Source organism: Schistocerca cancellata, chromosome 1, assembly GCF_023864275.1.
Source record: "Schistocerca cancellata isolate TAMUIC-IGC-003103 chromosome 1, iqSchCanc2.1, whole genome shotgun sequence".
NCBI classification, from domain to species: Eukaryota; Metazoa; Arthropoda; class Insecta; order Orthoptera; family Acrididae; genus Schistocerca; species Schistocerca cancellata.
The window spans coordinates 1,119,251,127-1,119,272,995 of record NC_064626.1 but is presented as its reverse complement, the minus strand read 5'-3'; the positions used below and the strand labels follow the sequence as shown (position 1 = coordinate 1,119,272,995).

Genomic DNA, 21,869 nt, shown 5'->3' with positions numbered 1-21,869 from the left:
CATTGTGTAGCTGGACACAAGCACAGACAGGATTTTTACAGACTGGAACCTGTGTTCTTTGATAAAAGTGTGCCTTTGGAACTTTGTGCTGTAATTATTTCAGGGGTTATATTTTTAAAATGCGAGCCTGATGTCAATTTGAGAGTAGCCTCCAACTTATGATATCAGCAGAACCTCAGAGTCTATTGTCAATATTCTACTTAGCAGTAGATACACTTCAACCATAGTTTGCAATTTTCCAGATTTTCCAGACAAGTCAGTCCTCAATAAATTTTGGAAACCACTTTTACCTAAAGGACTGTGCAATACTAAAGGGAGAGAGAGCTAATAGTGCAACAAGCACTGAGTTACTCAGGCACAGATATGGGAGGGTAATGGCTATGTCCTAGTTCATGGTGTCATCCTAGCATTCATCTAAAATGCAATCAAATATCAGGATGGCAATACAGACATCTAAACTCTTGTTCTCCATAATATGGGATCAACACCTTATCAGTTATTTAACAGCCTGTCAGTTACTTCCCCAGAGCAAACCAGAAAACTCTGTTGACACTTGGCTGTTTCAGCACTATTTCACCAACTGTCTGCCACACAGGAATAGCTGTAAGTACCAACCTATCCCTCATAGCTGCTCCTAGGAGTCACTGCCCATAACTATCTGGGTCCACTCGCGGCTAACAAAAATGAATATCAACCCGCTACAAGTTGGTAGGAATTGACATCCATCTTCTGGGGTGGCAACTGTTATTTGTTGAGCTCGATCCATCAAACATGCGATCTCAGTCACCTCTGCTACTGCTGCCCAAAGGGAGCGCAGAATTTGCAAGCGACCCAGAATCTATTGATGTGCAAAACTAATGCTGCCCGTCACGTCTAGGCTGGCTTCCTGACACATCACAGCCAACATAACCTGTAACAACTCTGTCCAACCAATAGCTCTGTCAGATCAACCACCTTTTCTTCTTCCCACAATGAACCTTTCACTCTGCAGCACAGTGTGTATTGCTTTGAAACTTCCTGGCAGATTAAAACTCTGTCAGACCTCGACTTGACCCAGAATGCGCAACTCTCTTACTGACTCAGCTATCCAGGCACGACTCAACCCACCCTCACACTTATATTCGTACCAGTACCTCTGTTTGGAGGTGAGGTACTATATTCCAGTCCTGGTCCAGCACACTGCTTTAATCTGGCAGGAATATCTCTTTGTATTATTATTATTATTATTATTATTACTATTGAAGTTTCTTTTTTTAACAAAATTCAAACATTTCCACTGATATTTCTGCCAGATACTTCAAGCCATCCTTGGCATGAACCAAGAGAATGATAATGTGATGCTATAAGTGGCCTTGTATGCTTCACCGTGACAGCACTGTACATCCTAGAATTGGATGCACATACTGTTGTTTGCCACTTCACAAACAGTGCTCATACTGAGCACGTATAATGCGAGTTGAAAGCTTGAAGAGATGCTCTATCCACCAGTATTGGTCTATTATAAACACACTGCATAATTTTTGCACAGTCGTCCTCTGAAACCCTGAAGGTACTTATTCATAATACTGCATAAATTCACAACAGATCGCTACAGAAATGAAAAACAAAACTATTTAAATCTGTGTAGAAAGAAATGCACCTTACCATCCCTGTATTTGGTACTTCACCTATAATTTGAATTGCAAGCACCTGCTTTCACCCTCAATGACAATCTCTGTATCATACCCTGACACTGATTAATGCTGCTTATAATACGATCACAATAGAACTTTATGCTCTCTCTGCTGGTGCAGTCAATGAACATGGCTAAAACTGCAGACATATATTTCTCATGTGAAAATACACTGCTTGGAAAAAAATAAGCACCCAGAAGTAGAAAAGGTAACGAAATGAAACTTCATGGGTTGAGAAGTTATATGGTGTTATATAGCGATTAAGAAACAGAGTTTAAAAAGAGCTTGGCAGTATGAGCCCACATATCAGTATGATGTTGCACCCCTCTGGTCTGGATGCACTCACTGATTTGGTTGGGAAAGGTGTCATAAAGCCACTCTATGCTCTCCTGCGACAAGCTGTCCGAGAACTGTCACAGCTTGTTCTTGATATCCTGGATACTGTCACTAAGACGGAGCTGATGTCTGAGCTGGTCCCACCCTTCTGCTGGAGACACATTTGGGGATCTTACTGGCCACAGGAATTCCTCAACAACATGCAAGCAGTTCACGGAGACACATCCCATGTGTAAACGAGCATTGTCCTGCTGAAAAATGGCATCGCGATACTGTCACATGAGAGGTAACATGTGAGGACACAAAATGTCCATTACATACCACTGTGCTGCCCTCAGTCAATACCAGCTGTCGCCTGAAGTCACACTTGATGGTGCCCACACTATGATGCCAGGAGTAACACTACTGCATTTCTTCAAAACTTTGGAAGAATGGGACCTTTCCCCATGTCACACACTCGTCAACGAAGGTCATCCAAGATAGTACAGAACCACAATTCATCACTGAACACCATGTGATGCCATTCACCAGCAGTACACAGCTCACAGTCATGGCACCACTCCAAATACACACAATTCATCACTGAACACCATGTGATGCCATTCACCAGCAGTACACAGCTCACAGTCATGGCACCACTCCAAATACAGTCATTCGCACTGTAGTGTTAATGGCAGACTATGCAATTCCCTAGTCCACCTGCTGCTGACCTCCAACCAATTGTGCGAGATGGCAAATAACATTGCAGCAGGGAGTCCAGTATTTGATCTCAGACAACAGGCACAGATGTGAAGAGGTTATAATGAGCTTGGTGTACAATATGGATATACTGCCAAGTGGTGGTCAGGTGGGGTCAGCTGGAAACTTGACGAGTATGGCCTGCCCCTCATGTTCCCATGCAGTCAGGTGCTGATAAAGTTTTCTTACACAAGCACGTGGTATCTTCGTGTCCATCACAGTGATCACTCAACATCTGATGATATTCATGCTCCTTATATACTCTATCAGGCCTAATAACAACACTGAACACAAAAGGACACTCATGCACTCTGGTGGCCATTCTACCTGTCACAGAGAATTGCAATTCTACTCATCTACATACCCATTGATCGTTTGTATGTATATGAAGCTACATTGACATTTGACCATCGCTTCTGCACGCTTCACTTTTTTTGTCTGGTTGTGTACTTTTCTGTATTTACTTAACCATTCATTTACTAAACACTTGGATGAAGAGCAATTATTCTAGATGTTGTGCCCCATCAGTGACAACTAATTCCAAATTTTATCTGTACCAGATCTCTGACAATGACTTTGTACATGATATATAATTTTATTTCAATCAGTAGGCAAAATTATCCCTATTTATAGATGATACAAACATTGTTGTTAAGCTGAGTAAGGACACATCAACAGAGAAAACAGGAAATGATGTTTTTGTGATAGTTACTGACTGGATTAGTAAAAAAAGGGCATGCTTAGAAAAAACACAGCTCTTTCAGTTCTGTTCTGTGAAAAATATCCCACCTCCTATTAACCTAGAAACCAACAAGAAACGATAAAGAGGGTTCAATGTTCTAAATGCATAAATATATCTAAAAACAAAGATGTGGTTATAATAGAAGGAAACATTCCACGAAGGGAAAAAAAATATATATATATATATATATATATATATATGTATGGTTATAATAGAAAGAAACATTCCATGAAGGAAAAATATACCTAAAAACAAAGATGATATGACTTACCAAATGAAAGTGCTGGCAGGTCGACAGACACACAAACGAACACAAACATACACACAAAATTCAAGCTTTCGCAACAAACTGTTGCCTCATCAGGAAAGAGGGAAGGAGAGGGAAAGACGAAAGGATGTGGGTTTTAAGGGAGAGGGTAAGGAGTCATTCCAGTCCCGGGAGCGGAAAGACTTACCTTAGGGGAAAAAAGGACGGGTATACACTCGCACACACACACATATCCATCCGCACATACACAGACACAAGCAGACATTTGTAAAGCAAATACATACATAAATACATGCATACTGATGTAAACTTAAACTGGAAAAAACATATACAGATCAGCCAGAATGTTATGACAATATAAACCTGTCCAGGTGATAGCAGCATCACCTGGAGAGGAATGACTGCTAGTCAGACACATGCACAGTGAATGTAGTATCGATGAGCCTGCTGCTGGTGTGTACATTGCGGAAGGCGTGTGATCTATCCGAGTTTGAATGAGGGCAGACTGTGATGGCACGGACGCTCAGTATGAACACTCCAGAAACTGTATGATTTTTCGGGTTTTTGAAGAGTGCTGTGGTGTGTGTCTTCAATATCTGGCAAAACCATGGTGAAATCATGTCCAGACATCGTGGGGTTGGATGGCCACACCTCATTACAGGTGTCAGACATAGGCTGGGTAGGCTGGTAAAACTGGACTGGTGGCAAACTGTGGCGGAACTATCATCAGACTGTTTACAGGTGTGTCTGAATGCACAGTGCACCTAACACTCCTAATGGTGGGCCTCCGCAGCCTATGACCCATGCACATTCCAATGTTAACAACACGACATCGGCAACTATGATGGAAATGAGCATGTGACCATCAGGACTGGACATTCGCGCAATGGTAGAGCAATGAGTGGTATGACGAATACCAATACCTCCTTCATCATGCCAATGAAAGGGCACAAATCCATCTTCTTCCAGGGGAACAACTCCTTGACACCTGCAATGTGGGATGGAGACAAGTTTTTGGCGGCTCCATTATGCTCAGGGGAACATTCATGTGGGTATCGGTGGAGCTCATGCAAGGCACCATGGCAGCCATGGAGTATCACACACTGGTTGCAGACCATGTACACCCCTTCATGACGATCATGCTTCCCAACAGCAGTGGCATTTTTCAGCAAGATAATGTGCCATGTCACAAGGCCAGGAGTGTGATGGAGTGGTTCGAGGAACACAGTGACAAGTTCCAAATGATATATTGGCTCCCCAACTCACCAGATCTGAACCTCTCGAACACATCTGGGATGTGATTGAACATGGTGTCAGAGCTCATCAGTGGAGTGGAACACAACGTACTAAAACTGTTGATACTAAAAGGTTCAATACAAAGGGTAATAAAATATAGACAGTGGCAGATATTCCCAATATATTGTCATACACTGTTATGATCTACAAAAAATTCACATCAAACATGCTGTCCATCCCAGTCTCTGAAGCATAAACTGCCATAGAATATCAATATGGCTTCTTCACAAACTTTTTGTATACACTCTGGATGGAAATCCATAAAATTGACATTTGAGGCAGAGTTTGAAGTAATCTATTGGAGACCAAAGTTCACCCCTGAGCAGTAATGGCAGGTGACGAGACACCAGACACGCTATATTTGGTTAAGATAACAGATATGGCTTCACTCACATGTTCCACCATTTGTCTGTCTTCTTCGTGCCGACTAATGTTACAACTCATATTTTCCAAGATGACAATTTTCATGTTGATTGTGCTAAAACTGTGGTTGCTTGCCATGGTAAAAATTCTGGAGTAACCATTGTTGTCAAATGACCCACAAATGTAGTCAATTTGAATGTGATCAAAAACTTTGGAACTACCTGAATGTGTCAAAAGTTAGGTGCTGCATCTACACAATCTGGCAGGTATGCACATAACCAAGTCTCTAACATCAAGAATTGAGTCACTCATTCACACCAAGTCGAATCACAGCAGTTATCTAGGCTTGCAAAGGATATCTTGCTATTCTGATATTAGAATGAAAGTGACTTTTTGTACAGAGAGAGAGAGAGAGAGAGAGAGAGAGAGAGAGAGAGAGAGAGAGAGAGAGAGTTCAACAAACCTCCAGTGTTTTGTTGGCTGCCTCTGGGGTGTCAAATTCCACAAATGCAAAACCTTTTATTTTGTTACTTGGTTTATACTTCGGTATTGAAACATATACTACTTCACCATAAGATGAAAATACTCTCTTGAGCCACTCATGATCAGCATCAGGTGGGAGCTGCTCCTGAAAGAGACAGACGATGAATAAACCATTGTTTGCAAAAATTACTGTTCTTTATACAAGACCTGAATTTCACGATTTCTTTAACTTTAGCAAATAACACAGAAGCTTTCACAGCTTACCACATATATGGTACAATCTTCCTCATTTTCCTTGATGTGTATTGGTGTTGTACGGTACACTTTTGTCCCATCCTCAGTGACGGACAGAATCTCAGAGTCTCTTAATGCTTTTGCAATATCTTCTATATTTGAAGTCAATGCTCGTATCTTGTTGAAGCGCAAAAAAATTGCAAGATCGACATCTGTAATCATAAACAAAAAGCAGTTCTGCTTTAAGAGATTTCAGATTATATTTTCACAATAACGCACTTATAAGTCTATCACAGAACAATGAGTGAAAATAAGGATGGGGTTATTAGTATGCCATGTCAGCACTCGTACTGCTTGCGGCTCGCTACTTCACCTTCAGAGGGCATCAGGTTTGTGTCCGACACCAACAGGGATGCAGCTGTTTGCTGGCAGGAGTCTTGTTGGCACACTTGAGGTGGTGCACAAAGCGTGAAACGAGCTGAGGAGAGTGGTGAGACAGTACGCCTCGACTCCAGTTACCGTGGTGCCATGGAGGAACTCTGTTCATACTTGACAGCAACTGGGTTGGAACATGCACTGAGGATTACGTGCCCAAGCTGTGATTATGTTCAAGGGAATAGGTACTGCCACCGAGGATACTAAGTGTTTCTGATATCGGAGATTGGCATTGTCATGGTTTCATAGTAAACCACTTATAATGCTTATCATGCTTCTAATGAAGTGGCCTTTTAGATTACTGTAGAATTGACTACCTTTTTACATTGACCCTGCCAGTTATTAACTCAAGTTTGTTACAGGTGGCGTTTTATTGCACCATGTTGTTCCACAAGCATTAAAGTAGATGTGTATGAGTGTTATGGAAGTTGCAAGAACCAAGAAGAAAGATTGACACTGTACAGAAGGATTTGATTCCACAGCAACACACTGATAGACAGGAAGACACACTGCTTAATTTCATAAATCGTTGTAGAATACTGTCTTTTTTATATATATATGCCCACTTGCAAGATTTCTTTTGGTCAAAGCTAATGACACTGTTTCTCTTGAAGAACTTATTTTAATGCACCATAATTACAAGCTATTCTGTCTTTCATGTAGTGCTGTTAATGGTGCCATTGAATGGACATACAGTGGGTGACTCTAGCATAAGAAGCTGTTCCTCTGTCACGTTTTGTACTGTTATTATGTTTGATTATATAGAAGTCGCCAAATCATTTCAGGGAGGACTTTGCATAAATTTTCTTATTGCCAGCAGACAATCTTTCACGAAATACCAGTTTACACTTAATAGTTGGGATATTTTCTTATTTAACATTTGTGTATGTTGAGGAGCCTAAGAGCTGCAAGTCTATTGTTTAACAGAGATGTGTTTACTGTTGTGTCTTTCAACAATTATGGATAACCTTTGTTAATGAATGATTTCAAACACCACTGCGTGTTGAATTTTATAAATTTCTGGAGTGACTTTGTTTTGGTTTTTTAAATAAATGTATATGAAAAGTAAAGAGCCCATAATGCTCAACCAATCACTCCGCCCCCTGACTTCCAGCTTGCTGTTACTTTTTGGTATCAGAGCATGGTTTGTTGATTGAGTGGGGGAGGGTGATTTCTAATGTTAAGAAGTGGGTACCCATTATTTTGTATTTTCCAAAATGCCTGGTGTTGTCGAGGATTCAGTTTGTCGGAGTCAAGGTGAGCTTGTCTATGAACTGAGGTGACGTAGGATAGAACCAAGGGGTACTGTACAGGAGTTGACTGAATAAATATGCCAGCACAGTCATCTGCTGGTGTACATAAAGTAACCACACCCAATGATGTAAGCTTGGCCGCTGCTGCTCTTTGTGACGCATTGGTAGAAATCATAGAAATTACTTAGGATATTAGCAGTTGTTCCATTAGTCTCGTGTGTTGGGTACAAGGCCGCTTCAATCATTACACTGACAGACTGAACGACTTGGTTGGTGTTGACGTGCAAAGGGCAAGGAAATACAGGATTATAGTGCTACAATTACAGAATGGTTTAAGAAAAATGATAGCATCACAGGTGTGAATTCGGACAGTAAAGCAGTAGTTCATGATGGGGGCAAGTAGCAAACAATTAGGGACACTAAGTTTACCAGGCTGCAAAATCCGTTGGAAGCTGTCGTGAATCAGTATGCTTGCAGTTTGCTACAGCGAGTCAATTCAATTGTGGAATTTTTGTATTTTTTGTTAGAATTTGGCAGAAAGCCTTGGCGATGGAAATAAGTGATATGGAGGCATTTAGGTTACCGGCTATTATGGTAAAACATTGGATGTGCGAGGAAAATTTGAAAGCCGTTCAACATATGGAATCCTGGCTCCAAATAATTAAGGTCATTCCACCTCGAGCATTGAGGGAAGTAATGTATAACCACTATGAAATAGAGCAAGCTTTCAACGAATCCTTAATTGATATGTTCATCATACTAAAGGGAGTGTATGTGCATGGGCTCTTAATAACATGGAGGAACAGGTTGTAAGCCATCTGTTAGAAAGATTGAATCTCGAAAATAGGCAGAGGGCATTATTTTGTCAGATACCTGATACGTTTTTGGAACTGGATGAACTTGTAAGATAGATTCAAGCTAGGCAATATGTTGATCAAGAAACATGCAGGGAAAAATTTGCTAACTAAGAATGCTAGCACTTCCGAAAAACCCGAGCAGGCAGGCGTACGATCAGCTAGTACAGAGGAGACTAGCTCATCAAAAGACCATAACTCAGCATTGAAGTGATGTAATTGTAATAAGCAGGTCATATGAAAAGTGTCTGTATGGGGAAGACCTTGCAACCTGAGTTATGACAATTACTGTACCAGGGACAGCACAAGCTCATATGTGCCGTTTGGCTGTATTGCCTTGAATAATGAACCGGTTTGTGCATTATTGGATTTAAGCAGTACTACGTCAGCAATTGATTACAACTGTTTCACCAAAATGGGAAAGACTGTCAGTGGACAGGGGCCTGTTTATCACAGCAGGTAAATCTACTCTAACAGTCAAAGTAAGTTAGCTAGTGAAAGTGGTTTTGGGGGAATTTACACAGAAAGTTGATATGAAAATTGCGAGAAATCTGGCGATCGCTGATATTATAAAAAAAGTGGGTATCGCTGATATTATAAAGAAAGTGGGTTTGATCCCAGATTGGGCTGGAGAGAGTTTTCATTTTAAATTTAAACCACAAATGCTCTTCAGGTTCTGCCAGCATGGTAAAGGTGTTACCATGGCTGTGGGTAAAGAGGAACCACACTGAAGTGGGACTCCGTGAGGAACTGTTAGATCACTTTAATATCTTTGTCATCAAAAAGATTGAAGCTCTCTGTTCCAAATTTCCTGCTGTGTTAACAAGAGAACTGCAGGTCATGCAGATGCTGGAATATGGCACTGAGTTGGTGGATGACATGCTGGTTAAGGCTATGCCATACAGGATGCCCCCCTCCATGATGAAGATGTTAAGGGAAAACATAAGAAAAATGTTGCAACAGGGTGTCACTTAACCTTCTAAACCACCCTATGCTGCACTTGTATTTCTAGTACCAAAAGCTGGTGGAGAATATCATCCAGTAGTGGACTATAGGGAGTTAAATAAAAAAGGTCTTTACCCTTGCTGGACTTGCACACATGCTCTGGGTGGTTTGAAGGAGCTTGGGTGCTTACCACATCGGATACCAACTAAGCTTACACTCAGAAAACATTGGATGAAAGATCCAAACCAATCACTGCATTTGTCATTAATTTGAATTTATTCAAATTCAATAGAATGCTGTTTGGTTTAGCGGCAAGGACTGCTGTCTTATTGCAATTAATGGATGGCATATTTTCTGATGTTAAGTTCAAGTTTGTGTACCACTATTTAGATGACTTAGTTGTATATCATAAAACAATTCAATAACATCTGGTACACTCGCAAGAGGTCCTTGGACAATTAAGAAAGGCAAGCCTAAGAGGAAACCCCGAGAATGTGGTTTTTGCTTCTCCATCGATATTGTGTCTGGGGAACATGTCTGCATTGATCCTGATAGGGTAGAAGTTATCAATCAAGTGTCCCAGTCACGAAATGTCAAGCAGGTCGAACATTTCATAGGAATGGCTAATTTCTTCTGAAAATTCATTAATGAGGTTACTCACAACGTGGCCCCTCTCAATGAACTGCGTCAGAAGGAAGCCAAATTTATTTGGGGTCATTCTCAGGAGGCTGCATTTTTAGCTCTTAAACAAGCATTGCAATCAGCACCAGTGTCAGTCATGTCTGATTTTAATGAGGAGCCCACTTTGCAGACCAATGCATATGGACAAGGAATTGGCAGAGTCCTCCTATAGGAAAGAGGTGGGGATCGGAGGTTTATTGCCTATGCCTCTAGGGGCTTGAATGAATTGGAGAAGAACTCCACATACGAAGTAGAAACATTCAGTTTTGTTGGGAACGGAGAAGTATAGGTACTATTCAGAACATGGGAAATGCATTTGGAAACGGATAATCAGGCACTGACCTGGATGTTGGCTAGCCCCGACAAAATGGGTGAATCACGAGATAGGCGACTAGGATTCTTACATTCTGGTTTGATGTTCGCAACATTAAGGGGACAGAGAATGTGTTGGCAGATGGATTGAGCTGCATATTTGACCAGGGAGAGGATAGTTGCACCGATCATTCCCCACAGGGCGAATGGGAGCAGGCTGGGCAGGTTACTTCCATCCTTACCCAGATCCCCAGTCTGTTTAAGGATATGAGATACTTCCAAGACTGAGACCGCATTTGAGGAGTATAAAGCAAAGGATTAAAAATGGCAAGGAGGTTAACCCAAATATACTCAAGGGGGAAAGTCCCCTGTTGTAAGGTACAGGGACAGAGGCAACCAAAGACTGTGGCACCTACGGAACTGGTGCCTTTGTTGTTCAAATATCTTCACAAATACCCAGTGGGGAGGGAAGTGGCACATTTAGAGAATTTGTAAGAGGGCAGCCTGATGTCAGGTATGTGCAACGAACAAGCCAGGTCAGGATACCAGGGTTGGTTACTCGGTGTAAAAACCCATAGAGAAAGCTTTTCAATGAATGTGTATCAATTTCGTTCACCTGTTACGAAGTTCTAAGGAGGGGAATAGATATTTTTTGGTGTGTATTGATGCGTGTACTAGATTTACATGGTTGCGGCCAACCAGAGGTGTGACGACCCGAGCAATCACCCAGAATTTAACCAGCATTTTTGGGATCTTTGGGCTGCCACAATCCATAGTCCCAAATAATGTGAGCTCCTTTACTGCTGAGGTGTTTAGGCAATTCTATTAAGGGATGGGGGTAGAACATACTACCAAAACCCCACATTACCCAGCCCTTCTTATGCTGATCGCCCGAACTGCAATCTTAGATCTGCACCGATTGCTTATCGTCACGAGAACAAGAGTAACTGGGATCATTCTCCAGCATGGTTGGCTACGGCACTCAATACGGCATCCCACGAAATGGATAAGTCAACACCTACGCAGCACTCGGACGTACGTGACTCTGTTGGCATGGTTTCCAACGTGCCCACTTCTCGCGCTGGACACCACCTTCGACTGCCGCGCCGGCACGAAGATTTTGTGTTCAAGTGTTCACTCCGCCATGCTCTGCAGTGCCAAGAGGGGTGGGGGTGGGGTGGAGGGGCAGTGTACTCAGTCATCTTTGATTTATCTTTGTCTATGTTCTCTTGGCATGCTACATTTGTACTGCCATGTTGTATTCGCTTACTTCTGTGCCTCATAAATGTATATTCAATGTCTAAAGTGTGTTATTACTACCCTACGACACCTAATCTCCACAAGCTAATGCTAAATTCCTCTTTACCTGCAAAAATCATGAAGAGAGACAATTTAGGTCAATTTACTTTATACTTCATGTGAATAACAATGATAATTACGTATGAAGGGGTCAACCAAACCATGATCCACACACAAAATCTGACCTATTTTTGATAACTTTGTACTTAAAAGCAAGAACAGTTCTTACCCTGGCGAGAATCTCATAGCTGATGAAGGTTTATGTCCATTCAGAGGGAGAATTCGATTTCAAGTATATATCAAGAACAGACCGAGCAGGTGTGGTATCAAATTTTTCCATTCTAAGTTATTCAGCAACAGAATATGTTTTGAACTGTGAAGTGTACACTGGTTAAGGTGAAAAAGACAACAGTGCAGATTCAGGGTCATACACTGTACATAGACCAGTTTTATACTTCTGTAAAATTATTTGAAAGATTGTTTGATGAGGGCACATCTGCTGTTGCCACAATAATGAGAAACAGAATAGGCCTACTACAGGAATTCAAACAGAATAAGCTAAAGAGGTGAAATAGTATTCCAGAGAAAAAATTCCGTGCTATCACTTTACTGGAAAGATACTAGGGATGTGTTTGCCCTTTCTACTAAACAATGACAAGTAGTGTTACAAAGACAAAATCCAAGACTGGAATGGTAGAAAAACTGAAGCCTGATCTCATACCTGATTATAATAAAAATAAAACTGGTGTTGATCATGGAGATCAGCTAGTGACCTACTATTATTTTCAACGGTGAACAATGAAATGGTGGAAAAAGGTATTTTTTCATGTGTTTATGATGTGCGTGGTCAATTCTTACATTCTGTACAAGAAACTTCAGCTTGTCTTTCACAAACAAACCAGCTTGTTTATTTTTTTGGTGAACCTGGGAAAACAAATACTCGAGAAATCAGGTGAAGTTTTCAATGAAGTTGAAAAGCAGGGTTCAGTAGCAAACCGGCTAACAGCAAGGCATTTCCCCACTCGAGTCCCATCAACAACAAGCAAGAACTATGCATAAAGATACTGCATTGCTTGCTCTGAGAAGGGCGCACGCAGCACTGGCAAATAAGTGAGAAGGGAAACCAGATGGTGGTGTTCAAAATGGTTCAAATGGCTCTGAGCACTATGGGACTCAACTTCTGAGGTCATTAGTCCCATAGAACTTAGAACTAGTTAAACCTAACTAACCTAAGGACATCACACACATCCATGCCCGAGACAGGATTCAAACCTGCGACCGTAGCAGTCTTCCGGGTCCAGACTGCAGCGCCTAGAACCGCACGCCGGATGGTGGTGTGAAGAATGTAACGTAAGATTGTGTCTATCTGACTGTTTCAAGCAATATCACACAAAGACAAATTCCGCTCAATGAAAAGAGCTGTATAAATTCAATGAAATAGTTTAGTACATTTATTTTATAATAAATTCTGATTTATCGCAATTACAAACTTTTCTTCTACCTCTGAATCTTCTAATTTTCAAAATATAATGATTCTGTAAATATGGGATATCTTTCAAAAAACTTAAAACTAATGTTGAGATATAGGATGATAATACAAACATCAGTTGAAAGGTTTTGCTTTTCTTCACATGTTTTGGTCAGGAGCCTAGCAAAAAAGGTGCAAAATGTACGACTTCCAAGGGATTGCAGCAGTCCCTGTGGCCCAGCTGCAGTGTGTTAATATACAACATGAGCAGTAAGGGCCCCAACTAAGTTTCCTGGGGCACTCTCAAAGTTACTTCTACATCTGACGATGACTCCCCATCCCAGATAACATGCTGTGCCCTTCCTACCAAAAAGTCCTCAATCCAGTCACAAATTTAAGTTGACACCCCATATGATCCTCCTTTTCACAATATGCATAGATGTGGTACTGAGTCAAATGCTTTTCAAAAATCAAGAAATACTGCATCTGCCCGGCTGCCTTTGTAAAAACCTTTCAGCAGATCATGTGAAAAAATTGAGAGTTGGGTTTTACATGATCGATGTTTTCGGAATCCTTGCTGACTGGCACTGAGGAGGTGATTCTGTTATAGGTATCTCGTTATGTTTGAGCTCAGAATATGTTTTAAGATTCTACAACAAACCAATGTCAAGGATATTGGACGGTAGTTTTGTAGATCACTTCTACAACCCTTCTTGTAGACAGATGTGACCTGTGCCTTTTTCTAAGAACTGGGGATGATTTTTTGTTCATGGGATCTATTATAGATCGTAGTTAGAGGAGGAGCTAACTTAGCCACAAATTCCGTATAGAATCTGACAGGGATTCCATTGGGGCCTGGAACTCTGTTAAATTTTAATGATTTCAGCTGTTTCTCAACAAGACTGACACTATTATTTATTTCATTCATCTTTTCAGTGGTCTGAGGATTAAATTGGGGCAATTCTCTTGGGTTTTCTTTTGTAAAGGAACATTTGAAAACAGAGGTAAGCTTTTCCTTTGCTATTCTCAATTTCAGTTTCTGTCTCACTCGCTAGGGACTGGAAATTAACTTTGGTGGCACTGACAGCCTTTACATACTACCAGAATTTCATCACCATGTGCATGGATAGGCGCTGAAAGAGAGCATTACATGTTGTACAAATGCAAGACAAGAAGTAAGTTTTACACTTGTTGCAACATCTATTGTAGCCATGTGCTTTTCTCCTTGTCTTCTAAACACCTCCAAAGCCTCCCACCAAGAAACAAGCAAACCCACAGAACAGGTGGAGACAAACATTCGCTGTCTCACATTGCAGCAGTGATGGAGTCAATCCATTCTTCCGTCTCCACATATCGTAATAATATCTCCCACAGCGAGATATCCTGACACTTAACTACCACTAAATGTCGTTAACATATTTTGTCGCCATGGAAGCTTCAAACTGGGACATTCCACTCTAAGAATGTCATGTCGCACTTCATGCTGCACCCGATATAAGCAGCTGTTCCAACTCTTAAATTAACTCTCCTCACAGAAGTGTTGAAATGAGGTAGGTTATGGCATCTAAGAGCAAATATAAACTCAACACTGACATGTCTTGACACTGATGCAATCTCTACAAGGTCAGATTCTATACTGTACCCAGGCTCTTTGTCAATAATATCTCGCAAGAGAACTACTAAACAACAAAAATTTCTTTTTTTTTTTTTTTTTTTATTGGCTCCCCTACATTCTTATTTTTCTGATTGTTGTTGCCAAGTTCTTTGTGCCTTGCCTACATCTATACCTGCCTGCAGCTCACCAACTGGTCAAACTTATTTTCTAATTCCTCATGTTACCTGTTGCCACTTCCCACCCCTCTCTACCATTCTCCCTCCACAATCCATCCAGGTCTTTCCCTGCCTTGTCTAATTCAGCCTGAAAGGCAACAATTTTCCCTCTTGTTCCACTATCTGCCTATCTCTACTCAGTAACCTACAAAACCACTTAAGAGGCTCATTTACTTCCCAATCCCCATGCCACTACAGTGACCTCAATGGAAAAAAGTAATGCATCAAACACAACACACGCTGGTACTAATTGTTTTACAGCACATCGGCACTTTTCATTCATTGTAAAATAATACTTTAGTATGAATAAGTCAATTAAATTACTGAAATACATGAAAACATGTTGTCAAAAATTTGGCTTATATGCAACTACTTGTCCAACATTTCTGACTCAAGAAAACTTAAGGTCTACCTAAGTTTACAGCATCAGAAGATAAACAAAAAAAAAAAAAAATGACTAAAACCTGACTTTGTTTACAAGGTCACAAAACTCTCACATCTTGCCTGGTGCAGGGCTTTCAGCCACTAGTGTAATCGAACAATAGGATCTCTCTTCCTATTTATGCACAATACATTACATTTATTTATGTTCTAGGACAACTGACAGTTCTAGGTAAAGTCTAGAACAGGGCCAGCTGCAGTCCCGGATTCCATACTGCTCATATAATGGCAACACATCAGTTTCATAAAGCCAATGGGATGATACTTTCACATAAATGAGAGGTGAGAAAATGAATGTCTAGCGCCAAGTACATCAGGAATTACGAGGTTGTGGTTAGGCTGGGGCCTAGTAACACTGCTTAAATTGCTGCGAGTAAAACAAGCAGCAGTTAAATTTATAATCTTTGTTGTCATAAATATTTTACTGTTTTTTCCACTTATATGATTACAAGGTTGTCGTTAGGTTAGAAGGTGAAAGTTTAGTTGTGAGTTGGCAAAGCCAACAATTGTGAAAGCCAAAATACCTGGTTGTAGTAACAGATTGAGCTGTAGGTGAATCCAAGGCTTAGGTCAGGTTGGGGTACAACAGTTTCACTCAAAAAATTAAATTAATAATCTTTGTTGCAATATATATTTGTTTCTTTTGAATATTTCACAAATAACATGGCTGTAATTAGGCCGTGATCTAATACTACAGCTTAAATTAATAATCTTGGTCGTCAAAATATTCTCCCATTTCTTCTGAATGTGTTACGATTTTTGAGATAGTATTATACTGACGTGAGAATGTAACAGTACTGCTTTGAAACATGTCATCTGTCTGCTGCTCTCTCACTGGCTGGATACACCCAGCATCTGACACATCCTCTTTCCTTCCCATCACAGTTTGTGGCGAGTGCTGGTAACATTACTGCACAAAAAACCTTTACGTACAATACTGGGGCTGAACTAAACTTTTGCCACCCATCCCTGCTGACACAAAATAAATGATGTTGATACTGCAAGTTTTTGTATCCATCAAACATGCTCAATTAATGGCAGTCACCATCAGTGTAGGGCCCGTGAAATTGACAGGAGCTGTGCTACTTCACCTTCTGCCAGAAGATTTGTAGTAACTGCACTTTCACTGTTATCAAGCCAGTCAACTTCAATTAAGCATATCATATGTGTGGACACAGTAAAAAAAAAAAAAAAGATCAACAAAAAGTCATGTACAACTGTGCAACAATAATAGTGCCTCAGTGAAGCAAACAGTATTGCTTCCTTTCTACAAGACCTCAAGCATATTTTGTCAATAAATTATTCCCTTACTTGATGTCAGTAATTCCAACACAGGTTAAAAACAGTTCTGCCAGTGCACAAAAAACGAAACAAATAGCTCAAAAAATTTGGCTAAACTATGAAATCAGGTCTCTTTATGCTAAAAAGCAAACCCTAAATTGGGAACTATATAAAGTACACCTTAATCTTATGAGTGTTCTGAATAATACCGCTGTTTTTGCCCATCTTGTTAGCAATGTTGAAAATCATACATATGCAGTGATAGAAGAAATGAAAAACCCACAAACAAAAGATTGCAAATTTAAAAGCTAAACAAACACCCAACACAGCCATAAATTACACCCAGTCTAATGAAAAATACAATTTCTATCCAAGACTAGTCAACGTCACGGACACTATTTTGCATACAGAAGAAATAAAACTACTCAAAATAGGTCTGAAACACAATGTCAGCACACAGATAGATAAAAAACACATAGAAAATGTCATAGTTTAATCAGAAAGCATTCTCACACAGGAAAACAGAAATGAAACAAGTGAAGTAAACATTGGTCTGACGAGAGAGCTAGTCAGTAATGAAATCAAAAACATAACAACACAGATGAAAGAAAACAGAAGAAACCGAAACAATACAGATTCTATAACACAGACAAAACTTTGAAAGAAACTACATGAATGCAACACCATCATCACAAAGGCAGATAAAGGAAGCACAGTGGTTGTCATGGATAAAGAGCAATACATTGGTAAGATACAAGAGTTCATCACAAAAAATAAAATTATAAAATTAAAATCAGATCCAACAAACAGATTGCAAACGAAGCCGAGAAACACAATGAGCATACAGTAGAAAATAATGAAAAAAGAAAACTGATACAAACAAATCCCAGTGCACCTTCACTCAGACGCCAACCAAAGCTACATAAGAAAGATCTCCTCGTCAGAGCTACTGTGAATTATAGAAATGCTCCCACTTACCCAATTGCAAGACACATGTTGAAAATCTTATCAGAAAACTACAAATTACAAGAAGACAGGACTACAATAAACACCACACAATTGATTCAGTACATAAAAGACATCCAAGTTCCAGGCACAGCCACCCTCCTGTCATTTGATGTAGAGAATATGTATGCCAATATACCAATAAGTGAAACAATAAACATTACAGAACAAAATTTTAAGACACACAATACACTTTCACAAGTATACATCAAAGAAACAGTCAGGCTTCTAGAGCTAATAACAGAAAAGAATTATTTTCAATTCAATAATGAATTCTATTTACAAAGTTCCATTGTCTAGAACCATAGCAAACATATTTACAAACCATGAAGAACAGATTATATTAACAAAATAGTGCCAAATAGGTACAACAACCTATACTGGATTAGACATATCTTGTGCCTGATAGATGAACCAAAAAATTAAACTGAACAGTTACACACAGACAAACATTCTGTTCATGATAAGATACATTTTACAATAGAGAAAGAGCAAAATAGACAAATTTCTTGGACATGACCATGAAGATTCAAAACAACCAACACACATTTGCCATATACCGAAAACTGACAACAACAAACACAATTATACATAAGACATCACAGCACCCCATTTCTCAAAAGCATGCAGCACTTAGATACATGCTCCAAGACTAAACACAGTACCATTAAATACAAACAATTACAAAAAAGAAATGAATACTATAATACAAATAGCCACAAACAATGGATACAAAGAAAACAGTAACAAAACTGATCAAGAAACAGAAAAGAACAAACATCCAACTGTCACCAACTCAAGGACAAAATCCCACATAACAAATACACAAAATACAAGGATAGAAACAACACGAAGTGTGAAAGAAAAAGAAAGTAAATGATGGTACACAGTGAAATATAACCACAAATACACATTCAGAATATCCAATATTTTCAAAAAACAAGGCATAAAAATAGCGCACCAAACCAACAACTCAATTCAGAAATACTTCCCAAAAACAATAGGAAAAACCGATCTGTATCAGAAATCAGGAATACACCAACTGAAATGCAATACATGTGATGGAAGATATATAGGTCAAACCAGGAGGACATTTCATACAAGATACAAAGAACATGTGCATGGAAGTATAGGACAAATCATTCGACTTTTGCAGAACACTCTCACCAACACCAACACAAAATTACAACCAGATACACAGACATGGAAATCATAATGATAAACAACAAAACATACCTACTTACCTTACAAGAAAATTACCACATCCAAAAACCCATAACAGAAAAGAAACAACTCATAAATTATCAGATCAACTTGACAAACCACACACTCATTAAACTGATTGACCACTTAATATAACATTAAAAGTACACATATAACCACAGGCTCCATTTACCACTACCATTTCCTCCCAGATCTGACCCACAATCACTGTCCAGGCCATCCCTGCCATTCCTCCCCCCCTCCCCTGGAAAAAAGAAAAATAGCCACTCCTCTAACACCTCTATCTACATACAAGACAATTTCACTAACACTCTCTCTCTCTCTCTCTCTCTCTCTCTCCCCCTCACACACACACACACACACACACACACACACACACACACACAAAATTGTTTCATAGGTTGGCAACACTCACAATGTGAACGAAAACAAATGAATAGGCATAAACACTGCGGCAGTGATGAATGAAAACAGTTAAGAAAGTCAATTATAAGTAATGCAGCACAGGAAATAATGCAAAATGCCAAAAACTGCAGATGGGAAATGAAGCCTGTCGACACCAACCACTGCTAGCGAGAGGGGAAGGAGCAGATTATGTACAGAAAACCGTAAGTAGCTTGCAAACTAACTTAATAAAGAAAACACTGTTTTTAACCTAAAAGAATCAAAAAATAAATGTGCAAACGTGTGTACCCAATTTACAGAATACTACAGGAGATGCTTTGTAAATAAAAATGAAACACGTCTGGTGTAATTCTTTTTAGTTACATTGCAGTCAGCTCAAGGCAGATAACCTATAATAACAGATGTTAACAGCTGCTGCAGAAGATGGCCACGCAAACAAACGTAACAACAAGATTTCTTTTCAGATGGATGGAGAGCCAACAGCTATGCAGAAGACACTGCTCCTGTAGCCTGTAGCCACAAAAAAATCCGCCACTAACTCAACCAGTGCGCACTTTTGAGCACAGACAACATAAGGCAGAACAGTCCGTAGACGCACGGATGTAAGCACCTGCACACCACCAAGAGATCAGTTTGTTAGTGAACCTGATGATGTCAACAGAGTTCTTCACCCACACATTGTGCCTGTCAGACACCAAGAACCAGAAGATCAGTGTACATAAAATAACTTGGCCTACAGTTACACAGATGCTGCAGTAGGGGCGCCAACAATGGTAGTGCTATGAGCATCGCTGTGAACAGCCATCGCATTGTGGGGGAAGTGCAGGTCAACAACTGAAGCCTACACATAAGCATCATTTACTATGATACTGTCAGTATGAAATACAGAACATATTCCAAATGGAGAATGTGTCTGTTTACTAATTATTTATTTATTTAGCTATCAGGTTCCATGGGACAGCTACTTGGTTATGGAATAATCCAGTACATAGTTACGGAATGCTGATTAGAAAATTTATAAACAACAGAATAAAGGAATCAATAAACCATGGAAAAGATTGAGAGAGAATACAAACAAATAACAACACAAAGCAAAGTTCTTAACTTCAGCAAGGAAATCCTGTATAGAACAGAAGATGTGTAACACATGGAAACTTTTCAACTTGGATTTGATACTTGGAGTATATCACTCAAATTTTTTCTCAGCTCTGCTGGAAGCCTACTGAAAATAAGGCCTGCTGAAAACTGCAAACTTTTTTATACAACTACTGGCACATTCCTGTAGGGCCATGATGACTGCTGCAGTCCACAGAAGTAAAAATATTTTTACCTCTGTGGCTCTTGGTTATAATATGACGGAAAAAAGAAAATCACTGGCTATTTCTAAAATACTGTCATCAACTTCAAAACCACATTTTCTAGCAGCTCCAAAATTTCTTCATCAGTTGACCTGTACCGCATTTTACAACACCGCAAAAACAAATGTGTGGGAACAGATCATACCAGTAATATGTTTCTCAAGTTACGTAGTACTTAATGGAAGAAGGAACATCCACCTTGGGGCTCTCTGAAGTACTAAAAGGGTCAACAACTGACTTCAACCTGTCACTGCTCAGTAATACTGCATCATGAAGTAACAACCAGGTAATCCACGCTCAAGAGATTCTTCAAGAGCTGACTGATACAGAAATCACAATGCAACCACAATTTCTATGGACAGTGATAAGGGTTTGTTAAGGAAGTGGTATCCAAGTGCATATTGTTTTTCTGTCAGTTGTTTGCTGAGTGAGTCAATACTGTCAGCAACAAATTCATGTACAATGATGGCAGAGTTAGAATTTCAAGACATCTGAACAACAGTATACACAAAATTGACAAACTGACACAACAAATCAGTCTGACTGCATTTTTCTGCGCTCAGCATATTCTTCATGAAATCACAGACCAGCCCCAAAACAAAACACCAAATGATGTAATAAGAGTGGAAGCAACCATAATAAGCAAGCCTTTGTGTTTACCTGTCAGTGACACCAGAGATCATTCTCACAGCGTATATAGCAGTATTCAGTTTCTGCACATCATCTTTATGATGATACTTCAGTGCTAAGAATTTAAAATGGTCTACTTGATTGATCGTTTGACCACCTTAAGACAATAAAACTTAGTTTCCTGCAGAGTTCTGTGTCAGAAACTGTATGCATACTGTATTACCTAAAAATAAAATTTTCTGGTTGTTCTTCCATGCCTTTCCAAAGTAGTGAAGACCTGTGGAAATACCTGTTGCTATGTTTTCTCCCTGCCTT

The 21,869-nt window shown here is 39.8% G+C and overlaps 1 protein-coding gene across 1 annotated transcript in view; it reads right to left on the bottom strand.

The window, feature by feature from the left end:
- LOC126092319 (la-related protein 7) overlaps positions 1 to 21,869 on the bottom strand; it is an 84,801-nt gene that overhangs the window by 55,291 nt on the left and 7,641 nt on the right. The window contains exons 3-4 of the mRNA XM_049907855.1: positions 6,164 to 6,345; positions 5,880 to 6,044 (exon numbers count right to left, since the gene is read on the bottom strand). Of these exons, the coding sequence (XP_049763812.1) occupies positions 5,880 to 6,044; positions 6,164 to 6,345 (347 nt within the window). The remainder of the gene's footprint in view (positions 1 to 5,879; positions 6,045 to 6,163; positions 6,346 to 21,869) is intronic.